Source organism: Diabrotica virgifera, chromosome 7 (genome assembly GCF_917563875.1).
Source record: "Diabrotica virgifera virgifera chromosome 7, PGI_DIABVI_V3a".
NCBI classification, from domain to species: domain Eukaryota; kingdom Metazoa; phylum Arthropoda; class Insecta; order Coleoptera; family Chrysomelidae; genus Diabrotica; species Diabrotica virgifera.
The window spans coordinates 244,859,257-244,883,321 of record NC_065449.1 but is presented as its reverse complement, the minus strand read 5'-3'; the positions used below and the strand labels follow the sequence as shown (position 1 = coordinate 244,883,321).

At 31.7% G+C, this 24,065-nt stretch overlaps 1 protein-coding gene across 2 annotated transcripts in view; it reads right to left on the bottom strand.

The window, feature by feature from the left end:
- Positions 1–8,011: 8,011 nt before the first annotated feature.
- The window catches only part of LOC114329522 (zinc transporter ZIP11), a 235,547-nt gene continuing 219,493 nt past the window's right edge, over positions 8,012–24,065 (bottom strand). For both annotated transcript variants that reach the window (XM_028278664.2, XM_050656448.1), the window contains exons 5-7: positions 19,530–19,628; positions 18,790–18,948; positions 8,012–15,912 (exon numbers count right to left, since the gene is read on the bottom strand). In XM_028278664.2, coding sequence (XP_028134465.1) covers positions 15,834–15,912; positions 18,790–18,948; positions 19,530–19,628 — 337 coding nt within the window. In that variant the 3' untranslated portion in view covers positions 8,012–15,833. The remainder of the gene's footprint in view (positions 15,913–18,789; positions 18,949–19,529; positions 19,629–24,065) is intronic.

Below are 24,065 nucleotides of genomic sequence, written 5' to 3'. Positions count from 1 at the left end.
TTGATAGGAACCAATTAGCCAGTTTTTTGTTTTAACAATGTTTTCGAGCACCTGATTTAAAAACAAAAACACAATCGTCTTCTTAAATAATTTTTTGTGACACGTTTAGTATTTTTTGTTTCACTTTTGTCGTTCTGTTTTCTTTTTTTTTTTTATTCTGCTTGTTGACATTTTTTTACACGTTTTTTATATGGTATATTTGTAACACGAGTTCTAACCCAGAGCTTTAACTACGTCGACCTTGGAAAAAATAAATGTATTAATTTTTATGTCATATTTCCGGTCGTTTTATTTTCGGATAATTTCCGTATTCTCGTAATATGGAACGTTTCATTAGATTAAAATGATGACCGAGTTTTGTCCTGTCTGTGACGGTTTGTTATATGGGTTAATAGGTCTGGTATATTCTTTATTGTAGGGGATTATATTTTTAAAGCATTTAAAAATAATTTGGATATAAATTGTGCGTAGAAAAAATATTATAGTAAAAACGTAAATGAATTATTGTCTCTTATTACGCCGTCCCGAAGATGACGATTAAAATGAGTATCGTTTAACGGGACACCTTGAAAAACGTGCGCTTTGAAAACTTCCTTCTTTTTTTTTCTAATAGACCTTGGGCCCACACTTACAAAAATATTACCACCCTCATCAGACTTTTTGAAGTTACCCTTTTTAGACGCGTTGGCAGTAAATGTATATGTGCGCGAATTAATCAAAAGTCTTGGTCCTGGGCGCAGCTCAAACATTATACTTGCTCTGATTGGGTAATTACAATGACCTGTCAACAATTGTTAAATATGTCGGTTATTTTATTCATACGTCAATGGTTATGGGTAAACAAATGTTGTGTATATTACTTTTTATTGTTGTGAGGACACAGACAAAAGCAAGTTTATAATTGTAGTGACTTTTTAAATAGTTTTTAAAAGCAACAGGTACGTAATTGTAAATGTTTCAGTATTGTAATAAAAAATTACATATGTAGGTACTTACATTTGGAAAATTACCAACAAAATTTCTACCAATCTTCATCGAATATATTGTTTTCTTGCTCTATGTTTTGTTGTATTTTAATATTTTAATTCCACAAAAATCAAACTAATTTGATTAAATTCAGAACTGTCAAACAGTAAAACGCACAGTTGGCCTATCTTCCCACATGACGGATATGTGTGTAAGTGGGTAAATGAGTAGAAGCTTCGATTACAAATCTAAGCACCCTAAATTTTTTTTTCAGAAAATGCGTATTTAGCTGAACATTTTTGCCAACAATTATTGTTCAGAAATCATATCTTTGTGGCATTTTTCAATGTGTTTGTGTGTGTTTTATGGTTTTATTTTTTTAATTTTTGGTATTGTTTTAATAAAAAATTTTGGAAAGTAGTAAGTTTTAAAATTAGTTTAATATTCAAATAAAATATAAATAAACTGTTTAAAGTACATATATCAAATATATAATAGAAGTATAACTTCTTACGCGCTTACAAAGTGCACACACATTCTTTTTTCATTCATTTATTCATGTCGAGTCGGACAATTTTTCGATTTTGGAAAATTTTCGGGAGGAGAATGTTTTGTAAGTATGTATGTATAGAGGTTTCTAAATTTTGGTGCGTCTGACAACTGGAGTAACCTTAAAAATTTGTCGGAAAATATTAACAGTAAATTATAAGTACATATTTTTATCAAATAATAATATTCTGTGTTTAGAAGATACAGAACTTTACTTGACTTAACGGGATATTTTTCTAAAAGTTCTTTAAGGGATTATATTATACATAATAAACAGACCGTAACAACATTTTAGCGGCTTGTTTGACGGGACTAGTTTAAATATTTGAAAAAAACCATAAGGGCACGTTAGTCAAAACATAAAGGTAGATAGTAAGCGTATAACGGGAATTTTAATAGCACAGCCAAAATTATGTCATGGGAACTTTTCCAAAAATTAAACTTATACAGGGTGTCCAGAAACTCAACCGACAAACGAAGACAGGAGATTACTCAGGTAATTTTAAGACAACTTAACCAAATTCACCCAGTCCGAAAATGCTTCCTAAGGGAGTTAGAGCTCTTTGAAAATGGCGTCTGGTAACTAGTTTTTCTTAAATACCTTCAGAACGCTTCTAGTTAGAAAAACAAAAATTTGTACGCATATTTATCTTCCAGAGATAAATCGATTCCATCCATTGCGAATTTATAGTACCGTTCATAGGCGTCCATTTTGGGTAGGGTAACGGTTATTTTATCGCATAACTTTTTTATCTTTACATTTGAATCATCTTTCACTTTGGATTATTAAATTGTGAGGTATGCTAGTACTAAAAGGTACTCTTGATTTAGGTCGGTAGGACACACCGTTTTCTAGAAAAATCGATTTGAAAATTTTTCGTCTCTTAAATTTGAAAAAAAAATTAAAAAATTTTTTGAAAAAATAACGGTGTATTTTACCATCTTGAAGCAAGAGGAACTTTTACTACTAGAATACCTCATAATTTAATAATCTAGTGTCAAAAATGCTTAAAAATTAAAGGCAAAAAAGTTATGCGATAAAATAACCGTTGACCTACCCAAAACCGACGCATATGACCGATGCTAGAAATTCGCAATTAATGAAATCGATTCATCTCTGGAGTATAATTAAACGTACAAGTTTTCGTTTTTCTAAATAGTTTTTTTTGAAAAAAATTTTTTTAATTTAAAAACGAAAAATTTTCAAATCAATTTTTCTAGAAAACTGTGTATCCTATCGACTTAAAACAAGATTATCTTTTAGTACAATGATACCTCACAATTTAATAATCCAGAGTCAAAAATGCTTAAAGGTTAAAGACAAAAAAGTTATGCGATAAAGTAACCGTTGTCCTACCCAAAACGGACACCTATGACCAGTACTAGAAATTTGCAATGGATGGAATCGATTTACCTCAAAAAGATAAATACGCATACCAATTTTTGTTTTTCTAGATAGAAGCGTTCCGGAGGTATTTAAGAAAAACTAATTACCAGACGCCATCTTCAAATAGCTCTAGCTCCCTTAGAAAGCATTTTCGGACTAAGTAAATTGGGTTAAATTGTCTTAAAATTATCTGAGGAATCTCCTGTATTCGTTTGTCGGTTGAGTTTCTGGACACCCTGTATACTGAGTGTTTTTATTAAATTTAATAAAATAAACGAAAATTCAAGAAAATATAACAATCAGCAAAACATAATTTCATCTGCCATTAAAAATTATAGGTTAAAAAAAGTTAAGAATATAGAAAATTTATGCTCATTTTGATAGCTGATTTTTTCATGAACGGATTAACGGATTCCGCTAATTTTTTTTTATTATTTTAGATATTTCTTTAGTATTTACACAGTTGTGCAAAGATTTACTCAAACTTTTTTTTTGTACTTATACCGGGTGGAAAAAAGAAACGTTTTTCTCATGTTAAGTTTGAAACACCCTGTAGGGAAGAGGAGATACAAATATGAGTATACATCGAAATCATATTGTAGTCTTACGTTTTGTGAACATTTTATTTTTTGAATCTCCCTGATGTCTTTAGAAACAAAGAAAATATGTGGTTTTACACTCTTTAACATGTGTTTTAACTGAAACAAAACTAAATGAACAATAAAAAAATAACAGTTAACAAAACTTTAAAAACAGAAAGGCACATAACGTAAACAGTTTTTATCGACACCGATAAGAGTTATTTGTTGACCAGGTAAGCGGTATGTACAGAGCAACCTAAGAGAGACGAGATTTTTTTAATGGAAGCTCTGTGATGTTCTGGGGTCGAATTGTCCAATTTCCCTGAAAGTAATACGGATTTAATACTATTTAAAAATATTAAAATATTACTAAAAGATTTTTAAATTGAAAACTTATTGGTACACTTTCCTGGTGACACCTCCAAGACTTCTACAATTTTCAAGCCAGATGGATGCTGAAGAGAAGAAGTCAAGAAGGAATTCAAAAACTTACAATTCACGACCCCGTCTGTTCAGCTAGTAAATTCCAACAGAAAATGGACCTAGTTACTCAAAGAAGTAACGACCAATATAAAAATAAAATAAAAATTCAATTTTTATTCAATTGCAATGCGATAGCAAAACAATCTTATTTTTCACTTAGAATACGGAGCGCAGTCCAGCACTCTGAATAGACGATTTTTGACCCTTTTTGGAGTCTCATCGGAGAGAAAGTAGGCCTGCAACTCCGTACTCTAAGTGACCAACACCGAGAGTTTATCCCCCACACCGCAACTGACATGAATGGACTAGGTGACTAGCGTCATCTGGCAATTGAAAGATGAAGTAGTTTTCAATCCTAATAGCAATATTAATAATATTTAAAAATATTAAACTATTATTAAAAGATTTTTAAATTGAAAACTTATTGGTCCATTTCCTTGGTAACACCTCCATGGCTTCTAAAATTTGCAAGCCAGATGGATGCTGAAGCGAAGAAGACAAGAGGGAATTCAAAAACTTAAAATCTTAAATTCTTCGCTTCAGCATCCATCTGGCTTGCAAATTTTAGAAGCCATGGAGGTGTTACCAAGGAAATGGACCAATAAGTTTTCAATTTAAAAATCTTTTAATAATATTTTAATACACTGCGCGTCATAGAAAACGGGCACCCTAAAAAATGGGTAATTTTTGATGTCGCGTGTTTCCTTAACGTGTTGTCCGACGTAAGTGATTTTTTGAATATGTTATAGCTTTATTCTTTGTCAATATCCTTGTAATAGTATTTTTGCTAAACAGGTAAATTTTCATTGTATACCGGGTGTACGAATCAAACTGTGTTTTTTTCTCAAAGTTCGCAACACCCTGTGGAATATTCTAGCCTTTACAAAATACTGAAATGAAATCCCGACTGTAGCCTCAGGATTTCTGAACATTCTGTTTTATGATTCATTCTCTTATGTTGGATAATACAAAAGTTATGTACTTTAACAACTAGTCATGTTCTTCATCAGTATAGGTTGTTTGTAAATAAGTGCGACAAACTTTAAGGGGCAATTCTGCATGAAAAAATAATGACCGTTTGCTTTATAAACTTATGTCCGCAAATGCTTCGTTTACGAGATGCGGGATGTTAATTATTTTTTTAAACTGACGATTTATTTTATTGCCCTAAAACCGGTTGAGATATGCAAATGAAATTTGGTAGGTTTTAAGAGATAGTCATTGCGAATTTTTTGACTTGCAATCAAGAATTTTATATTCACTATTGGTGTGCATATGGGTAATATGACGGATCATATTACCCGTATGCACGCCAATGGTGAATATGAAATTCTTAATTGTATGTCAAAAAATGTGTAAAAAGTTTTAAAGCAATAAATAAATCGTCAGTTTATAAGAAAAATTCAACATCCCGTATCTCGCAAACAAAGTATTTGCGGACATACGATTATAAAGCAAACTGTCATTATTTTTTAATGCAGAATTACCCCTTAACGTTTGTCGCACTTGTTTAGAAACACCCTGTACTGAAAAAGAACATGGCTAATTGTTAAAGTACCTAACTTTTGTATTATCCAACATAAGCGAATGAATCAAAAAACAAAATGTTGAGAAAACCTGAGGCTATAGTTGAGTTTTAATTTCTATATTTTATAAATGCTAGGATATTCCACAGGGTGTTGAGAAAAAAACACAGTTTGATTCGTACACCCGGTATACAATGAAAATTTACCTGTTTACCAAAAATATTATTATAGGTATATTGACAAACAACAAGACTATAACATATTCAAAAAATCACTTAAATCAGGTTTAGGAGATACGCAACCTCAAAAATTACCCATTTTTTAGGGTGCCCGTTTTCTATGACGCGCAGTTTATTTTAAAATATTATTAATATTGCTATTAAGATTGAAAACTACTTCATCTTTCAATTACCAGATGACGCTAGTCACCTAGTCCATTCACGTCAGTTGCGGTGTGGGGGATAAACTCTCGATGTTGATCACTTGAAGTATGGAGAAGCAGGCCTACGTTCTCTCCGATGAGACTCCAACAAGAGTCGAAAATCGTCGATTCAGAGTGCTGGACTGCGCTCCGTATCCTAAGTGAAAAATAAGATTGTTTTGCCTTCGCATTACAACTGAATAAAAATGGAATTTTTATTTTATTTTTAATACGGATTTGGTGTCTACGTGGAGGCTATTTAAATAGCGAGAGGTACATTACACATATTTTTTTCTTTGAACACTCTTTTCCTTTCGCGCTATATATAGGAAATAATTTCATCTTAGTTGTATGATAAGACATGGCCTCCTCACGTATCGCAGTCGTCAGTTAAAACACATATTAAAGAGTAAAACCGTCTAGTTTCTTTGTTACCAAAGATATCAGAGAAATTTAAAATAAAAGGTTCACAAAATATGAGACTACAACATAGTACCGACGCATAACCACCGTTTTATCTTTTTCTCCCTACAGGGTATCTCAAACTTTTGTTTCGGTTAAAACACATGCTAAACTGAAAAACTGTCTATTTTCTTTGTTTCTAAAGATATCAGGCATATTAAAAAAACAAAAGTTCACAAAACATAAGACTACAATACGATTCCGATGTATACTCAGATTTGTACCTCGTCCTCCCTACAGAGTGTTTCAAACTTAACATAAGACCAACGTTTCTTTTCTTCCACCCGGTATAAGTACAAAAAAGAAGTTTGAGTAAATATTTGCACAACCGTGTCAATACTAAAGAAATATCTAAAATAATAAAAAAAAATTAGCGGAATCCGTTAATCCGTTCACGAAAAAATCAACCATGAAAATAAGCATAAATTTTCTATATCCCTAACTTATGCCTCGCAGTATAAATACTATTCCTATAAAAATATGCTGTATGAATGAACATAATATGAATTTTAATGGTTACTTTACGCAGATCCCTTTTCACATTTTAAAGACCCGCAATTTCTTTTCTTTTTGTCGTGGACCCTTGTAAGTTGATTTCGACTCATAGTGATCTAGACCACGACTAATCTATAAAAAAACGTCTATTTTTGGATGTGAGAGGTGGCATTCGGACTTTTGCAGATAAAGTTAGGTGACACCTTCAATAATAATAATTGATTTATGCTCCTTCTCAAATATGCCCGGAACATTAATAAAAAAATTAAAATATGTAAAAATTTCGAAAAACATCGATTATTTTCTGCTTTCTTTGCTTATAACTTTATAACGATTCGTTTTGGAACAAAGTCGTAGAGAAATAAAATAAAGATAATTGAATTTTGTATGATATACGACTGGTCAAAAATGTCTTAAGGTATTACCTTTTCTGCAATATAGCAATAAATACAAAATAAGGGGGCAAAATACGCCTGTTGTTATTCAATGTTTCTTAACCACTTTGGTGGCACTTAGAACCCTAGTAATTCGCTTAAAAAATTCTTATAACTTACTTAAACGGTCTACCAAATTTCATTAAAATCGACGTAATAGATTTTGCATAATAAATTTGTAATCTATATGTTTTTAAAAAAGTTCAAATTTTTTAAAATCTTTGAGACATTTTTAACCAATCGTATCTGATAGAAAATTTACTTATCTTTGTTTTATTCCCATACGACTTCGTTCCAAAATGAATCGTTTTAAAGTTATAAGCAAAGAAAATAGAAAAAAAACGAAATTTTTTGAAATTTTTAAATATTTTATTTTTTTTATTAATGTTCCGGGCATATTTGAGAAGGAGCATAAGTCAATTATTATTAACGAAGTTATCACCTAACTTTATCCGCAAAAATCCGAATGCCACCTCTCACATCCACCTAAAGACAGACCCTTCCTGGTCTAATCTATATTCTATAGATTCTATATAGACCATTTTGGCAATATGTAGTTTTAGGACCTACGATTTTATTATAATCTGTATATTCAATCGGTACTTACTGACTTACTTTTCATATTCTTCATCCGTTAATAATTATCCTTTCTATGTCATGTTCGTCAGTGGCGGGTATCAAATAGGGAAAATAAAAACAACAAAAAGTATGCATAAAAGTTTTATAAACTTACAAATAAGTCTACTATCACAGCAGTAAGTGGGATTTAAGTATTAGGTGTGACTACTCTATAATCTACATTACATTTTTACAGCTCAAAAGCAGTGGGTTACGACAATTCTAACGGTGTAACAAAAAGGTAGGTCATAAATTCAATCACATCATATTTTGGGAGCAAAAATAGTTCGACTGAACCTAACCTAACAAATGTGCACATAAAAAAGTTACAGCTCTTTAAAGTTACCAAATAAAAATCGATTTTTTTCAATAATATCAAAAACTGTTACCCCTATAAAATTTTTTTGGAGTGCACAAATGTCACTGTTATTTTTTTTAAAGACGTTCCTACCATAAGAAAGCCACATGTCCATTTTGTAAATTCAAACGGCTGTAACTTTTTTTATGTGCACATTCGTACTAAGAAAAAGAAAGTTAAGTTCATTCGAACTATTTTTGATCCCAGAATATGTGATTTAAATTATGACTTACCTTTTTATCACACCCTGTATTTATGCTCTTATTAACATCAAAATCTTGTTAACTAATATTATTTAAACATAAAATATTTAGTACGGATTTTTATAGGTTTTTTCAACTCCAACTACAACCTTCTTGAATTATTGTTCATATTTTTTAATTAATTATAATATAAATGACAAATTAACGACTCAATAAATGACTGCGTTCCTTTTTGTGGTTTAAATATTGGAGCTATAATAAAATTTTTATTTATGGGATAAAAAATATAATTTTATAAACTGTTGTATAATGTTTGTATAAACTGTGTTTGACTTGTCAAACGCACGAATCGTCTATTTTCAAGGGCGTAAGTTACAATTGCAGCAATTGTTGTTTTTTACTATACTCATGTATAGGTTAAGTAAAAGATTTAGTGCCTTAGTGGAATAGGTCAGATTTGTAGGTTTTGGTAGTTCTGCTTTAAGCTATAGTCCGGCAGGTTGGTTTTTTCTGATAACTAAATATGTAATTAAAATATTTATTTTTTCCTTATTTACAGAAAAGATACTTAGTTTGACCATATCTTTAGAAGCGATAAGTATGGTTTTCTGCAGTTGATCGTTAAAGAAAAGATGGAAGGAAAACGAGGCATCGGACGAAAGAAGTTCTCTTGACTGCGTAACTTACGCCAACGGCTCGAAATCAGGAAGGCTAACAAATTTATACGATTAGCACAAGATAGAGAAGATTAGCACAAGATAGTATTTGCCATCAGTATGAAATTTATAGTCAGCGTATCAGACACACTCCATTTTCATGGTTGTAGATTTCTGTATCCCATAAAAGTTTGGAATATATCTGATTTATCACTGGTTTTTTCTCATCTAATATTATATTGAAGGGCAGGGGGCTGAGACCTACAGTCCCTGGCCATATTATTATGACCACCTATGATTTTTTACAAAAATCAACTATTCAACTAGGTACGTTTTGTTTAAAATATGATTTTTAAATTTAATTTTGTTATGAAATGTTATTACAAATATATATAATAAGGCAACAACAACTATTAAGCTAATGAAACAAACGGAGCCTATTAAAATAAACCGAGGAGTAAGAAAAGGAGATACCATCTCGCCCAAGCTGTTCAACCAAGCGCTAGAAGATGTGTTCAAACAACTGCACTGGGATGGTTTGGGTATAAACATAAACGGGCAATATCTGAATCACTTACGATATGCTGATGATATTGTATTAATAGCAGAAAGAAGCACAAAGAATGATGGAAGAACTAGATAGAGAATCGACAAAGATAGGACTGAAGATGAATTACAGTAAAACAAAAACCATGACCAATCAACAAGAAGAACTAGTAATTACAGTGGCACAAACAAGAATAGAACAAGTAAAAGAGTATACATATCTAGAACAAATCACTAGATTAAATAAAGAAAATCAGACCGAAGAAATAAAGAGAAGAATAAGATTGGCCTGGGCATAATTCGGAAAACTGTCTTATATTATAAAAAACAGAAAATACCCGCAGTACCTAAAAACAAAAGTCTTCAATCAATGTATACTCCCTGTTTTAATATATGGCTCTCAGAAATGGACGTTTACAAAAGAGAATATGGAAAAAATAGCAAAGACAGAAAGAGCCATGGAAAGACAAATGCTGAACATTAAATTATCAGACAGGAAAAGAAACGAATGGATCAGTAACAAAACAAAAGTGAAGGACGTCTCTACCCAAGTAGCAAAGCTTAAATGGAAGTTCGCCGGACACACCCTACGGCAGAAGGATGAAAGATGGACTAAGATGATTATACACTGGAGACCATGGAACCACAAACGAAAAATAGGAAGGCCACAGATGCGATGGTCAGATGACCTGAAGAAACACACTAAGTCAAAATGGATGCAAATTGCCCAAGATAGAGAGGCATGGAAGAAGGAAGAGGAGGCCTATATCCAAGGATGGACGTTTAGGGCTGATTAGATAGATATGAAATGTTAATGTTATGCATTAACTATAATATATTATTATTTAATAATAAACAGCAATAAAATATTTGAAAATTTTACATATTTATATTTTTTTAATATTTTGTTCAACTTCTGACCTTAATGAGATGGAAAATATTTGGGAGCTTTTAAAACGAGAAATTTCCGATGAAAAGGTCACTAACGAAATTGTTTTGATTAAAGGACTAATATATCGTTAAAACCACAATGACAAATTAAAGCAAAAAAAAATTAACTGCATTCAAAGTATGCCAAGACGGGTACTAGCGGTCAGGGGCGGTTTCTCCATTGGTTCACTTGTGCAGTGAACACCCAATCAAATTTCATTAAAATACATATTTTTAAAAATCTCATAAATGTCATTAAAATATTTTTTCTTAAATCTCATAAATATCATAGTATCATTAAAATATAACTAACTGTATTTATTAATCACATAATTTATTTGCACAACACCGCTACGCTAGATGCACGTGGTAAGTGCAGAATTCAAATTGAACCCAGCCACTATACAGTAACCCTATAGAAGAACGAGAGCTCTTAAATCCGTGAACCAGGGATTCTCCTATCTTAAAACATTGACCATTTGTGCACTGCACACAGAGACCGGGGCAAAGCGTTTCGATTCACAGTTTGGCATTTTCTGTTGTGGGATTTTATTAAATACAATATTGGTAGGTAGTTTTTTAGGATGGAGCCTTATTCAGTGACGTTTATAAAAGAAAATGCAAATAGTTTTAAAAATCGACTTCTTATAAAAAGAATGGACTAACTTGGCCGGAGATAAACTTGGTACAAGAATGTGCAATAAGAAACAAAAAGTTTAAACATTGTTTTAAAGTTGAACAATATAGAAAAACTTTGTGATTATATGGGTGTGATAAACTACATTCTTTATTTTGTTTTCCATGTTTAGTGTTTTCAAAGAATAAAACTGTAATTTCAATCTCGGTCTTTGGATGCCGTTAAAATAAACGGATTTTTAAACAGTTTTGACAAAGCCATTTCAATATTCGTAACTTCTGCCTGCACCTTCACCACCGAAGAAGCGTCATCATTCAGTAGGTATCATATTCTGCACAAAACAAAAAAAGTGTGTGACATCCAAACTAATCGGGTCAAAGATAGATTTCATTTTACAGAACATCTTTTGTCGAGGCCCCAAAAATTTTTCGCCTGCGGCGCTTATTCACCGTTTGTATAATTACATTCTTTAATTGAACACCCTCCTTAAATTACCACGAGCCGCCACTGCTAGCGGTAATGAAAGTTAAAGGGGGCCGAGCAAAATATTGAACAAATAAAAATATGTGATATTTTTGAATGTTTAATTGGTGTTTATTATTAAATATAATACACTTAATAATAAACAGTAATAAATCATTTGAAAATATCACATATTTGTATTTTTTTATACTTTGCTGAGCCCCCTCTAACTTTGATTACCGCTAGTACCCGTCTTGGCATACTTTGAATGCAGTTAAATTTTTTTTGCTTCAATTTGTCATTGTGATTTCAACGATATATTAGTTCTTTGATCAAAACAATTTCGTTGGTGACCTTTTCATCGGAAATTTCTCGTTTTAAAAGCTCCCAAATATTTTCCATCTGATTAAGGTCAGAAGTTTAACAAAATATTAAAAAAATATAAATATGTAATATTTTCAAATATTTTATTGCTTTTTATTATTAAATATATTATAATTAATAAACAACATTAATATTGCATAACAAAATTAAATTTAAAAACATTATTTTAAACAAAACGTACTTAGTGGAATAGTTGATTTTTGTAAAAATTCATAGGTGGTCATAATAATATGGCCAAGGACTGTATCTCCATGTTGTCTTCAGATCGTCTCTTCTCTTTGTATGGACTCAAAGGCTTCTCTTATTTCCAAAATAAATAAATTTACTTTTATAAAGAAACGTTAATAGAAAATGTTCAAGACAGGATTTTAAATTAAAATTGTAGTTCATTCTGTTCAGTTTTATATGGATTTGGCAAAGACAAAATAATCTTCAAAAAGGTTGGTTGAATGTACTACAAAAAATAATTATTGTTGTAATCTTAGGACACAATAAAATACAAAAAAGTGTACGACGGTCACTATCTATGTTTTCACAAACATATAACACTATTAATAAAAAAAATCAGTGAAATTCACTTTCGTGAACCAAAAAGTATTTTGAATTTGGTGTTGTAAAAAAAAAAAACAAAAAGGAAAGATGAGAAGAAATCAGAAGTTTTAAGTTCAAGAGAAATCACAAGTTTTTTTACAAAATTTATCTATATCATTCATTCGCTTTAAGATTCCTTTTAATTTTTTCAACTCCAATTTTGTTCGTTTTAAGTGTTTTTGTTGAGCTGCAGACAGAACATTTCTTGGTTAGTTATTTCTTATTTCATCCTTTCCGGAGATTTTTGAGATTTTTAGGAATATCGATAAATAAGGCAGTTAATAGTAAATTATGGGAAATGTATTTCTAATGTAACAAAAACCTAGAGTTTTTTTAGTTTTTGTAAAAACCTAAATAGTGACTCTTAAAACAAATACAACTCTCTATAATAAACTGAACTTTTTACGTGACAGATTTATTAACATATTCAACATTTGCAGTTCAACTGTGCCGAAACGTTCATTACAGTTATATCACATCATTCCATTTTGGGGATTACTACTACATGGAATGTACCTTGTACAAAAATAAGTACTAGATGGAATCACAAGTTCTAGTCTTTTTTATCGCTCAGACTGTTTTGGAAACTACTAGTCCGACATTGAAATTTTGTTAACAAAATTACATTTTTTGATATACAGAGGAACAGGTGGCTTAACAGATTTGAAATATAAATTATTTAAAACATTTATAGATCTTCATTTCTTTGGATCTACTGGAACCCTGTTTAACCTGAATTAATCCAATCATCATGGAAAAAGCTATGGTCGGTTATAAAAAAATGTGTAGAATATGAAGTGAACTTTTTAAAAAGTTCTTATTAACACAAAAACTGCAATAACTAACTACTAAAATAATATAACTAAGGATCTGTTTGCCACCGAATCTCTTGGAACACAAAAATGTTACTGGAGTAGCTACTTAAGATTTACGATATGGCAACACTACAGAAACGTTAAATCTGACATGAGTCAGTACAGTTTGACGTATTGTCAATATTGTACAAAAAATGATGTGGCGTGTAAAACAGTATTTTAGGATCGTCTTTTTTGTTGAATAAGTAAAACGCAGAACTGATAGGCCTGGTCCTACGTATACTTCGCGTCAAAAAAACTGGTACAACTCTTATAATTGAAAATCGTGTTTTTTAAGTTGTGTAAGTTGATCTTGTCACAAGTGTCATTCTGGTTTCTAGGGCAACGTTGCCAGTTCAACGAAAATATTATATCAAACTAGGTAAAAACGGGTCTGTGCGACAGACTGCATTTTTTAATATACTAAAAACTAAAACAATTGTAATTTTCCGTCATCTCAATTAAGTATCCATACATTGATTCGTGTTTTATTATAATTTATGAAAATATTTCAATTCAAAAATAATGATAGATAATAAATAATCTTGACATGACTTTAAATTATTATGTTTAATGTCAAATCGAGAGGTGTGATTGGTTTCTCGTAAATTGTAGGACAAAACTGCATTAAGTTGTGTAGAATAATTAAAAATTTAATTTGAAATTAATACAAAATGAATAACTTTTACAGTGAACAAGTGTGGAATTTAAATATATGTATTACAATTCGAAATATACATTTTAAACGTAATTTTTTTGTATTTAGATTTAGTGCAATTCCGTTATCTGTGATGGCAACAACGAAGTGATTCACTGACAATAATTGTCAGTCTGAACACAGGTTTACATTGCGAAAAAAAAGTGTACCAGTTTTATATGACGCAAAGTGTACCAAAAAAAAGTTGATTAACAGCAAGCTGAAAATTTGTTAATAGCTTAACGGCGTCTCGTTGGACAAACTTTGATGTATGGGAACACTGGAACAGGGGAGTTTTAATTGTGGAACAGGTTAAAAATTTGGAACCTCAGGTTACGAAAACGTCCAAGGTATTTTGTCGGACAGAACTTCCAATTGATTTGTTACCCTTTCATTAAACTCTCATGCAAAAATCAGACTGGTATGTATCACCAACTGGGCATTTTAATAAGTCCGACACGTAGAACAAGTCAAATGACAGAAATTATGACAGGTGATAAATAGCAGTCAGATTTTTGCATGAGAGTTTAATGAAAGGGTAACAAATCAATTGTAAGTTCTGTCTGACAAAATACATGGGACGTTTTCGTAGTCTGACGTTCCAAATTTTTAACCTGTTCCACAATTAAAACTTCCCCTGTTCCAGTGTTCCCTTACATCAAAGTTTATCCGACTAGACACCGTTAAGTTATTAACAACTTTTCAGCTTGCTATTAATCAACTTTTTTTGGTACGCGGGGTCCAGATCTATGATATTCCAGTACCTATGGTACTCTTATACCCTAAAGCTTAAGTTGCTGGCTCTCGACCTAATTTTAAATCAAAAGAATGAAGAAATTAAGATTTTATTATCTATTGTTCGTCATATATCTACTAAAAAATCTACAACTCTTTTAATAAATAGGGTCACTGAGGTACTACAGAATGGCCAGAAAATAAATCAGGACGTAGACAATAATTACGACAGAATTATTCTAATTTGAGGATAGTGAATTTTTTTTTTCAATATTATATTGAGGCATTTTAAAAATATCTTTTGGACCAACAGAGTTAGGAATATATAAATTAGTCTTAGGATTCAAAAAGGTTAAGAAATAAGCAACGCTATTAAAAAGAAATCTCGAATGGATTCGAAATACAGGACAACTATTCGCACAAAACACAGAGGAAGATAATACAAAAGAGCAGAAATTATGAAAGATATTGAGCCTTATACAACCTAAAGAATTATAAATCTAATGTGTTGCTCATCGTATGAATTAGGTATAACAGTGTTCTCAGTTTTTCTTAAGTTTTTCTCTACTAAATTCAACTTCCGATTTTTTAGAAAATAGTACATAAAAAACGTCAAATCTCCATTCTGTTGATTTAAATAGTATAATATACACTTTAACACTAATACTTATGTAAAAATAGAAAATCAACTAGTACTTACTAAGCCCTTTAACTGCCTACGAAAATAGATAACTATAGTATACTGGGTATACATCTAAAATTGTATAATTTTATATAATTTTCCCTAATAAAATAACGTCAAATAAAATCCAAAAATTGATCTAGAGTCATATTTACAGCTAAAGAATGGTCTGTTTGTTATCCAAGTCCTACATCTAAAGCCATCATCACCAAAAATCCTATTACTGCTCCCCATGTGGCTAGTTTACCATTTCCTCTGCAATTAAATATATGTACTTATTTAATAAAAATCGGGTATTACATTCTATTCATGTTTTGTAAGCTGAAAGGGGTTTGTTCGACGATACTCCAATTTTGGAGTTGCAAAACTTCAAAACCTACTCCAAGGTTACAAAAACTTTACAACTGTACGCATCATAAGACAAAAAGTTGAAATGGAATCTATAAATCAGCAAGTCTTCTATCCTGTCGAAAAAGAACCTCTACAAACGGTTTATTGCGTCACCAGCTGATGATCGGAAGAAAGGAAGCTTACAGAGAACCAAAATATACTAAGGGGTTCAGCTGAGGTAGTGATGAGAAATATGACATGTATATGTGAGCAACAAAGCCGCGCAACATCTCAAAAAGAAGGAGCTTAAATAAGTACCTAAATCGAAATCGGTGCCGGTCTACCTTTCAGAGACCAGAAGTGGAAAATTTAAAATGATATAAATATAAGCCTGTATTTCTCTATTTCTTTTTCTTCTCTCCAGGGTTTAGGCATTCATTGTCTGTTCAAGCTAAAAAATTTCGCTCTATCTTTTTAAGGAGATGCCACCTCGTGGCCTCCCAACCTGCTCGGTTTGCTCTAGGAGTTTTCCGTATGATTCACATTAAAAAAGATAAAAAATTACTGCAGGGTGAAGCACTGGCCAATTCTGAACTCCAAGCGAACCTTCGATAAACGAGGCCCATATGTAAGACTCCTGGTTAAAAGAAGTCCAAGGTAAAATAAACAGGCTGCACTGGCAACTCGATTAACAACTTTTAAGGTTTTTGTAATTGGTTGAAAAGAAATATACGCCGCCACCAACAAATCAAAGGCAGATTCATGCAGGCAGAAGAAACACCTTAGAATGGATTAGGAGACTAAATTTTATAGATGGAAGACAATTATGCATATTACATATTAAACTGTCGGTCTAGACGGTCTAGTTAGCTGAGGCGCAGTCGATCGACAAGTTTAGTGGATTTGCGATTTGCGATCGCTGGTTCGAGCCTCAGCTAGGTCATGAAATTTATAAAAGACCAACGCCGTAATAGAGTCTACGACTTGGTCTGGAATAAACTAGTGTCTGATCGGCCTATGGAGGAGCGGTACGGCAAGGGATAAGGGCTTGCGGCTTGGTGATACTCCTCTATAGATCCCTACCGAAGGGCGTTGACGCCGAAGAACGGTGTATATAGGGTGAGGCAGATAACTGGCCTATTACAAATATCTCGAGAACTAAAGGCAACAGAATCATGAAAATTGGAATAAAGGGGTTTTGAAGGATGATCTATTAAATGAAAATATTTTCATCTCTTTGCAACTTCCGGTTATACCGGAAGTTGCTTATAACTTCGTTTTTTTAAATGGGACACCCTGTATATTTTTACATTTTTGGATTCTCTTCGATGTCTTCTTTCATAAAATATGAGGTTTTGTAATATTATACAGGGTATTTTAAAAGATAATTACGATTTTTTTATTAATTTCTTATCAAAATTCACACCCTGTAGAATTGTAGTAGTTTGACATCTAAAACTCTACTTCCGTTCAAATGATTTTTAATATAGTCTACTATTGTTAAGAATCATTAGTATAACTAAATTTTTAATTTTAGTACACAGGGTTGGTCGAAACTCGGAATGAGTATTTTCTGAGTTTTCTTAAATCGAACACCCTGTATTTTAGTATTGTAATGAAATGATATTTTATAGTACTTTCTTATTTCTTAAGCATTCCCTATACCTAACTGCTTTAATTTGTGAGTTATTGGTGATTCAAACTAAACATTAATTGCAGCAAAAAATACGTAATATTTTATTAGGTTGGCCGTGAAACTACTCAATCCCAAATAATTTTTCAGAAATAAATACATATTAATCCAGACTGATCCTTAAAATTACCAATAATGGATTAGCTATCAAAATACCTACGTAGTTAACATTGTTGGTGCGATTAACAATTAAGCACAAATTAAAGCAGTTAGGTATAGGGAATGCTTAAGAAATAAAAAAGTACCATAAAATATCATTTCATTACAATACTAAAATACAGGGTGTTCCATTTAAGAAAACTCAGAAAATACTCATTCCGAGTTTCGACCAATCCTGTATACTAAAATTAAAAATTTAGCTATACTAATGATTTTTAACAATAGTAGAATATAATAAAAATCATTTGAACGTAAGTAGAGTTTTAGATGTCAAACTACTACAATTCTCCAGGGTGTGAATATTGCTACAAAATTGATAAAAAAACGTAATTATCTTTTAAAATACCCTGTATAATATTAGAAAACCTCATATTTTTAAAAAGAAGACATCGAAGAGAATCCAAAAATGTAAAAATATACAGGGTGTCCCATTTAAAAAAACGTAGTTATAAGCAACTTCCGGTATAACCGGAAGTTGCAAAGAGATGAAAATATTTTCGTTTAATAGATCATCCTTCAAAACCCCTTTATTCCAATTTTCATGATTCTGTTGCCTTTAGTTCTCGAGATATTTCTAATAGGCCCTTTATTTGACTCACCCTGTATATATACGTATTAAACCAAGAAGTCTGATCTTTGTAGGCATGAGAAGTCTTTAGACTCTCATAAGAAAATTTGTCTTTTTTAGAGCACAAGGCCTCTTGGTGCAGTTTAATGAAAGGACAGGGCTTGGTACAAAGGTCTCAAAAGCTAGTACCAGAGAAGTTGGGTCTTGCTGTAGGTAAAAAAACGAGGAGGAAGAGACAGGTAAAAACATATGTGGATTCTAGACTCAAAATCTAAAGAATTCAGAAGGGAATCAAAATGTATCAAAAATAAATCATTTTGTAAATTCCATTGTCATTGTCAATAGTTTTCAATGCATTTTATAACTATCAGTATTTACTTACTCAGTATTGGCCTCGGGAATGATGTCGTCTACTACTACGTAAATCATAGCACCAGCAGCAAAAGCAAGAGCGTATGGAAGAACAGGTTCAGCGAAGCTTACAGCAAACGCTCCAAAAACACCAAAGATGGGCTCCACCATGCCACTGAGTTGGCCATACCTGCACCAAATAAAAAAGAATAGATATTTGTTCCTACCTCGACACCGTAATACCTCAACACCGTAAGGTACAAGAGGACGGCTTGAGTAAGTAAGTAAGATATTTGTTCCTTAAGACAATAAGAAAATAATAAAAATTGAATTCGTAGAATATGAAAAATATAGGAAAACGTCCTAAAGAGTTCAGATTCATTGCCAGATTTCTTAATTAGTTTACCAGTTTAATTTATCAGTATCACTTCTTTGCATCGTGGAATATAAGCCTTCCTGAGGTATGCCTATTCCTTTTGCTTGATTGTTTTTGCCTTCCATTCGTGACCAGCTCTTCGTTTCATGTCATTGGTCCATCTGATTTAGAGTCTACCACTGGTTATCTGTAATTTTTCAACAACAATAAATATTGTGAGTATTGACCCATTTTGTCATATACATCATGGACTCACACCTGCAACCATTTCACCACTTTCATAATTTCTATTTGCTAGTTCTGTTTTAACATGACAATTTTCTGATTAACGCAGTAATTCTCCTCTAATTCCACCCCCTTCTTTCATTAATGTTTTAAAAAAATATATAACTCACCATAAACTTCTCCATGTTGAAAAACCAGCTGCCTGCAGCGGTAAACTTACGGCTAATCCTTCAGGAAAGTTCTGGATACCAACGCCAAATGCAAGATTTCTGAAACAAAAAAATGTAATCAAAATTACGATACGTTACATCTTGTCAAAATTTTCCGATTCAACCCAAACTACACAGTAATATTTTTTTGGATAGTTTAAAATTAATAGCACATTTTTTTTATTTTCCAACACAGTTATTCCATTAAAGATGGGACTTAGTAGATATTTAGTTCAATATGACAGTTCTCATGTGTTATGATAGCAACCCATGTACCACGTGTGGGAGTCATATGTTGCCCTAAGGCCATATTCGTAGGAAATATATCCATCCCTTTGATTTAATTATGTATACACTTTTATAAGACATTTAGTCTATTTTTAAAAGGTTTTAACCTTAGTATTTTTGGCTCACCATAACTCACCATGTTCTTGTAACACTGATGATGCTTTTGTTATAGAGCGAAACCGTTTTGTTTTTATATATGTAGCCCTTTTAGGAACTTTTTAAATTAATAAACCTTTTACCAAGACGAATTTTTCATTAAATTTACTTATGATAATAGCTGTATATCAATGTTTGATATTTTTAATACGATATTTATTTACGTTAATTGAATATTTAATAACAAGTGCATAAATGCAACAAATTTTCTCTTCCTCAGTTTAATTCAATGAAACTTTTGCAAAATTATTGACTGGACTACGTATTTTAAGAAATAGTTCTGCTTAGAAAGGTTATCAATTTTTGTTTGTTAGTCATTAGTCGTATTGTCTGTATTTTTGTAAAAACTTTCATCAAAATATTCCACTAATATAAACTGGTATATTTAATTTGATAGATCTTTTAGTTTTCTGGAAAATAAATTAATTGGTCAGAATTAGCTCATTGTGCTAACACAATGGATACTAAAATTAACATTTTTTAGTATTTTTCTTCTTAATTTAACAGAAAGAAACATAGTGGCAGCCGTCAAGATAGAAGAAATAAAGGCATTAATTTTGAACTATTAATTATTTTCTTTTTAATAATCTTTAACAATTTAGTATGGTATAACTAGATCCAAACCCAGACATCCAAAGTGAAAGTTATCCTCCAACACCAAATTGTTCTATATGGTCCACATAATGTTCAGAAAAAAGTCACACCATTTTGAGCGTCGGGTTTGGTCGGGAGAGGGGGGAGAAATCGGTAAATTCGTAGTTTTTTAAGTTTTTCGTCAATATTTCTAAAACTATGCGATTTAGCATGAACAACCTTCTATACAAAAATGTTCTACATTAAATTTGAAACAAAAAAGTCCCTATGCATAATCCTTCTAAAATGAACGGTTCCAAAGTTAGGGAGGTAGTATAGTATAATTGGTCCAAAAAAGGCCTAACCCATACATTAAAAGTAAAAGTTTTCCTCCAACACCAAATTGTTCTATATGGTCCAGATATTGTTCAGTAAAAAGTTACACCATTTTGAGCGTCCGGTTTGGGGATGGGGGAAAAATCGGTAAATTAGTAGTTTTTTATGTTTTTCGTCAATATTTCTAAAAATATGCTTTAGCGTAAACAATGTTCTATACAAAAATGTTCTACATCAAATTTAAAACAAAAAAGGTCCTATACATAATTGTTATAAAATCAACGATTCCCGAGTTACGGAGGGTGAAAAGTGGAGGTTTTCGATACTGTTTATGTTTTTTGAGCAATTTATAATATTTTTACTGATTTAAAGAAATTTTCTTTAACAGGATTTGCTATTTCAGTGGCCGATGGTATGTTAGCGATAAGCCATTGAATAAACGTCAACCTCACCACCCAAAATCATCACCAATTGCCCAAAAAATATAAAAAGTATCGAAAACCGCCACATTTCACCCTACGTAACTCTGGAACCGTTGATTTTATAACAATTATGGATAGAACCATTTTTGTTTTAAATTGTAGGTATGTAGAACGTTTTTGTATAGAACATTGTTTACGCTTAAACATAGTTTTAGAAATATTGACGAAAAACGTAAAGAAACTACTAATTTACCGACTTCTCCCCCATCTCCCCCCCAAACCGGACGCTCAAAATGGTGTGACTTTTTTCTGAACAATATGTGGACCATATAGAACAATTTGGTGTTGGAGGAAAACTTTTACTGTGGATGTCTGGGTTAGGCCTTTTTTGGACCAATTATACTATACTACCTCCGTAATTTTGGAACCGTTCATTTTAGAAGGATTATGTATAGGGCCTTTTTTATTTCAAATTTAATGTAGAACATTTTTGTATAGAAGCTTGTTGATGCTAAACCTCATAGTTTTAGAAATATTGACGAAAAACGTAAAACACTACGAATTTACCGACTTCTCTCCCCTCTCCCCCCAAACCCGACGCTCAAAAAGGTGTGACTTTTTTCTGAACATTATATGGACTATATAGAACAATTTGGTGTTGGAGGATACCTTTCACTTTGGATGTCTGGGTTATGTCATTTTTTGAATCAATTCTATCATACTAATTCTACCTATTTTTCTGCCTATAAACAAATATTTTCTATTTCGAATCGAGTTCGTGTCCAGAAATCAGCCCAGAAGGTGTTAGCATAAGGTTTTTGGGATGCGAGAGGAATTTTGCTTGTAGATTATGTACTTGCAAACTGATAAAAAAATAAATTTTTGATATTACATATTGTAATCTCTTAGACAAGCTGAAGGAAAAAATTTGTGAAAAAAAAAACCAGTTTGCAGAAGAAAAAAAATCTTTTTCATCAGGATAATGCACCTTATCATATGAGCATTTTAACGATGGCTGAAATCTATGAATTAAAGTTCGAATTGTTGAAGCGTCCACCGTACTCATCAGATTTGGCCCCTAGCGACTTCCATGTCTCAATATCTCAATACCTAAAAAATTAATGCGTGGAAAGCGTTTTTAACCCAATGATCAGATCATAACAGCTGTGGACAGGCCCGCCGAGAGGGGGGTACATTTTACCGGGTCCCGGCAATGTAAGGGGCCCGGAGTCGACCAGACCAAAGACGTAATTTTTCCCGTTTTTTTCCCTCACTTTATGTGCATCATGCGTTTAGTTAATACTCAGCTATATTTAATATGACCTTTACCTCTATTTTGAAATATAGGGCTTAGTATTGTAGTCCAGAGAAATAAGGTTTTTCTCGTGACACATCACCCTCCAGGCCGAAACCAAATTTTTTTAGTAGTATGGACATCTATATTAATAACCTTTATGTTTCCTGCAGCCGATTTTGATGATATACATAGTTATAAACAAATGAAGATCGAAAAACGGTAAATTATCGCTTTTTTCGTCTATTACCAAAAATTTAAGCACTCTAAACAAATTTGAGAGTAAGAAACTCATAAATCGTATAAAAAACTTCAATATGGCATTCGCTGAATATGTCCAACCTTATTGGTTGCTTAGAAAATTGCAAAATAAATCATAAATATTGAGTTTTTATAAATATTCGTAACTTAGGTAAAAATTAACTTGAATCTTCTTATTACGCGGAATGCCGAGACTTCTTGTACTTAAATTATATTTTAAATTTCAAAACAATTGGTCAAATAGTTTAAAAGTTATTTAATTTATTTTTCCCAAATTCATTTTTTTTTGCAACACTATAAAGGCAAGCGTCCACAGACCCGCATCGTACGCATCGGACGCATCGTACGCAACGGATTTTAGTTTGCCTTGTACAGAAACTTATGTAACCGCGTCCACTGATCCGCATCGTACGGATCGCATTATCGATTGTCAAACTAAAATCCGTTGCGTACGATGCGTACGATGCGGGTCTGTGGACGCTTGACTTTAGTCAGAAAATTATGAGGTTACAATAATACTTCGGACAGTTTATGAAAGAAGAACATTTATACTATTACCTTAATTAAAAATAAATGACAAAAAATAATTTTAAACAGTGTAAAATTATTTTGCAAAAACATGTCTATTTTTTGCTTACTTATAAACAATTAGAATAACTTTTTAACCGTTACCCGTAGAAAAATTATTTTTTTTATATTTAGAAAGACTGAATTTTTATACACATTTAGAAAGAAAAACAACTGTTCTAGGACATTTAGGGACAAAGTTAGCCCCCCCATTTTTTTAATTCACATGTTTTTGCAAAATTATTTTGCAATATCTATAATTATTTTTTGTCATTTTTTTTAATTAAATTTATACTGTAAATTTTCTTCTTTCATATACTATCCAAAATATTACTGTAACTTCATCATTTTCTGACTTACAGTGTTGCAAAAAAAATTAATTTTGGATAAACAAATTAAATAACTTTTAAACTATTTGACCAATTGCTTTGGAACTTAGGGGGTAATTTAAGCACCATAAGTCTCAGCATTGCATGTAATAAGAAGGTTCTAAGTTAATTTTTACATAAGTTATGAATATTTATAAAAACTCAAAATTTATTATTTATTTGGCAATTTTCTAAGTAACCAATAAGGATAGACATATTCAGCGAACGCCAT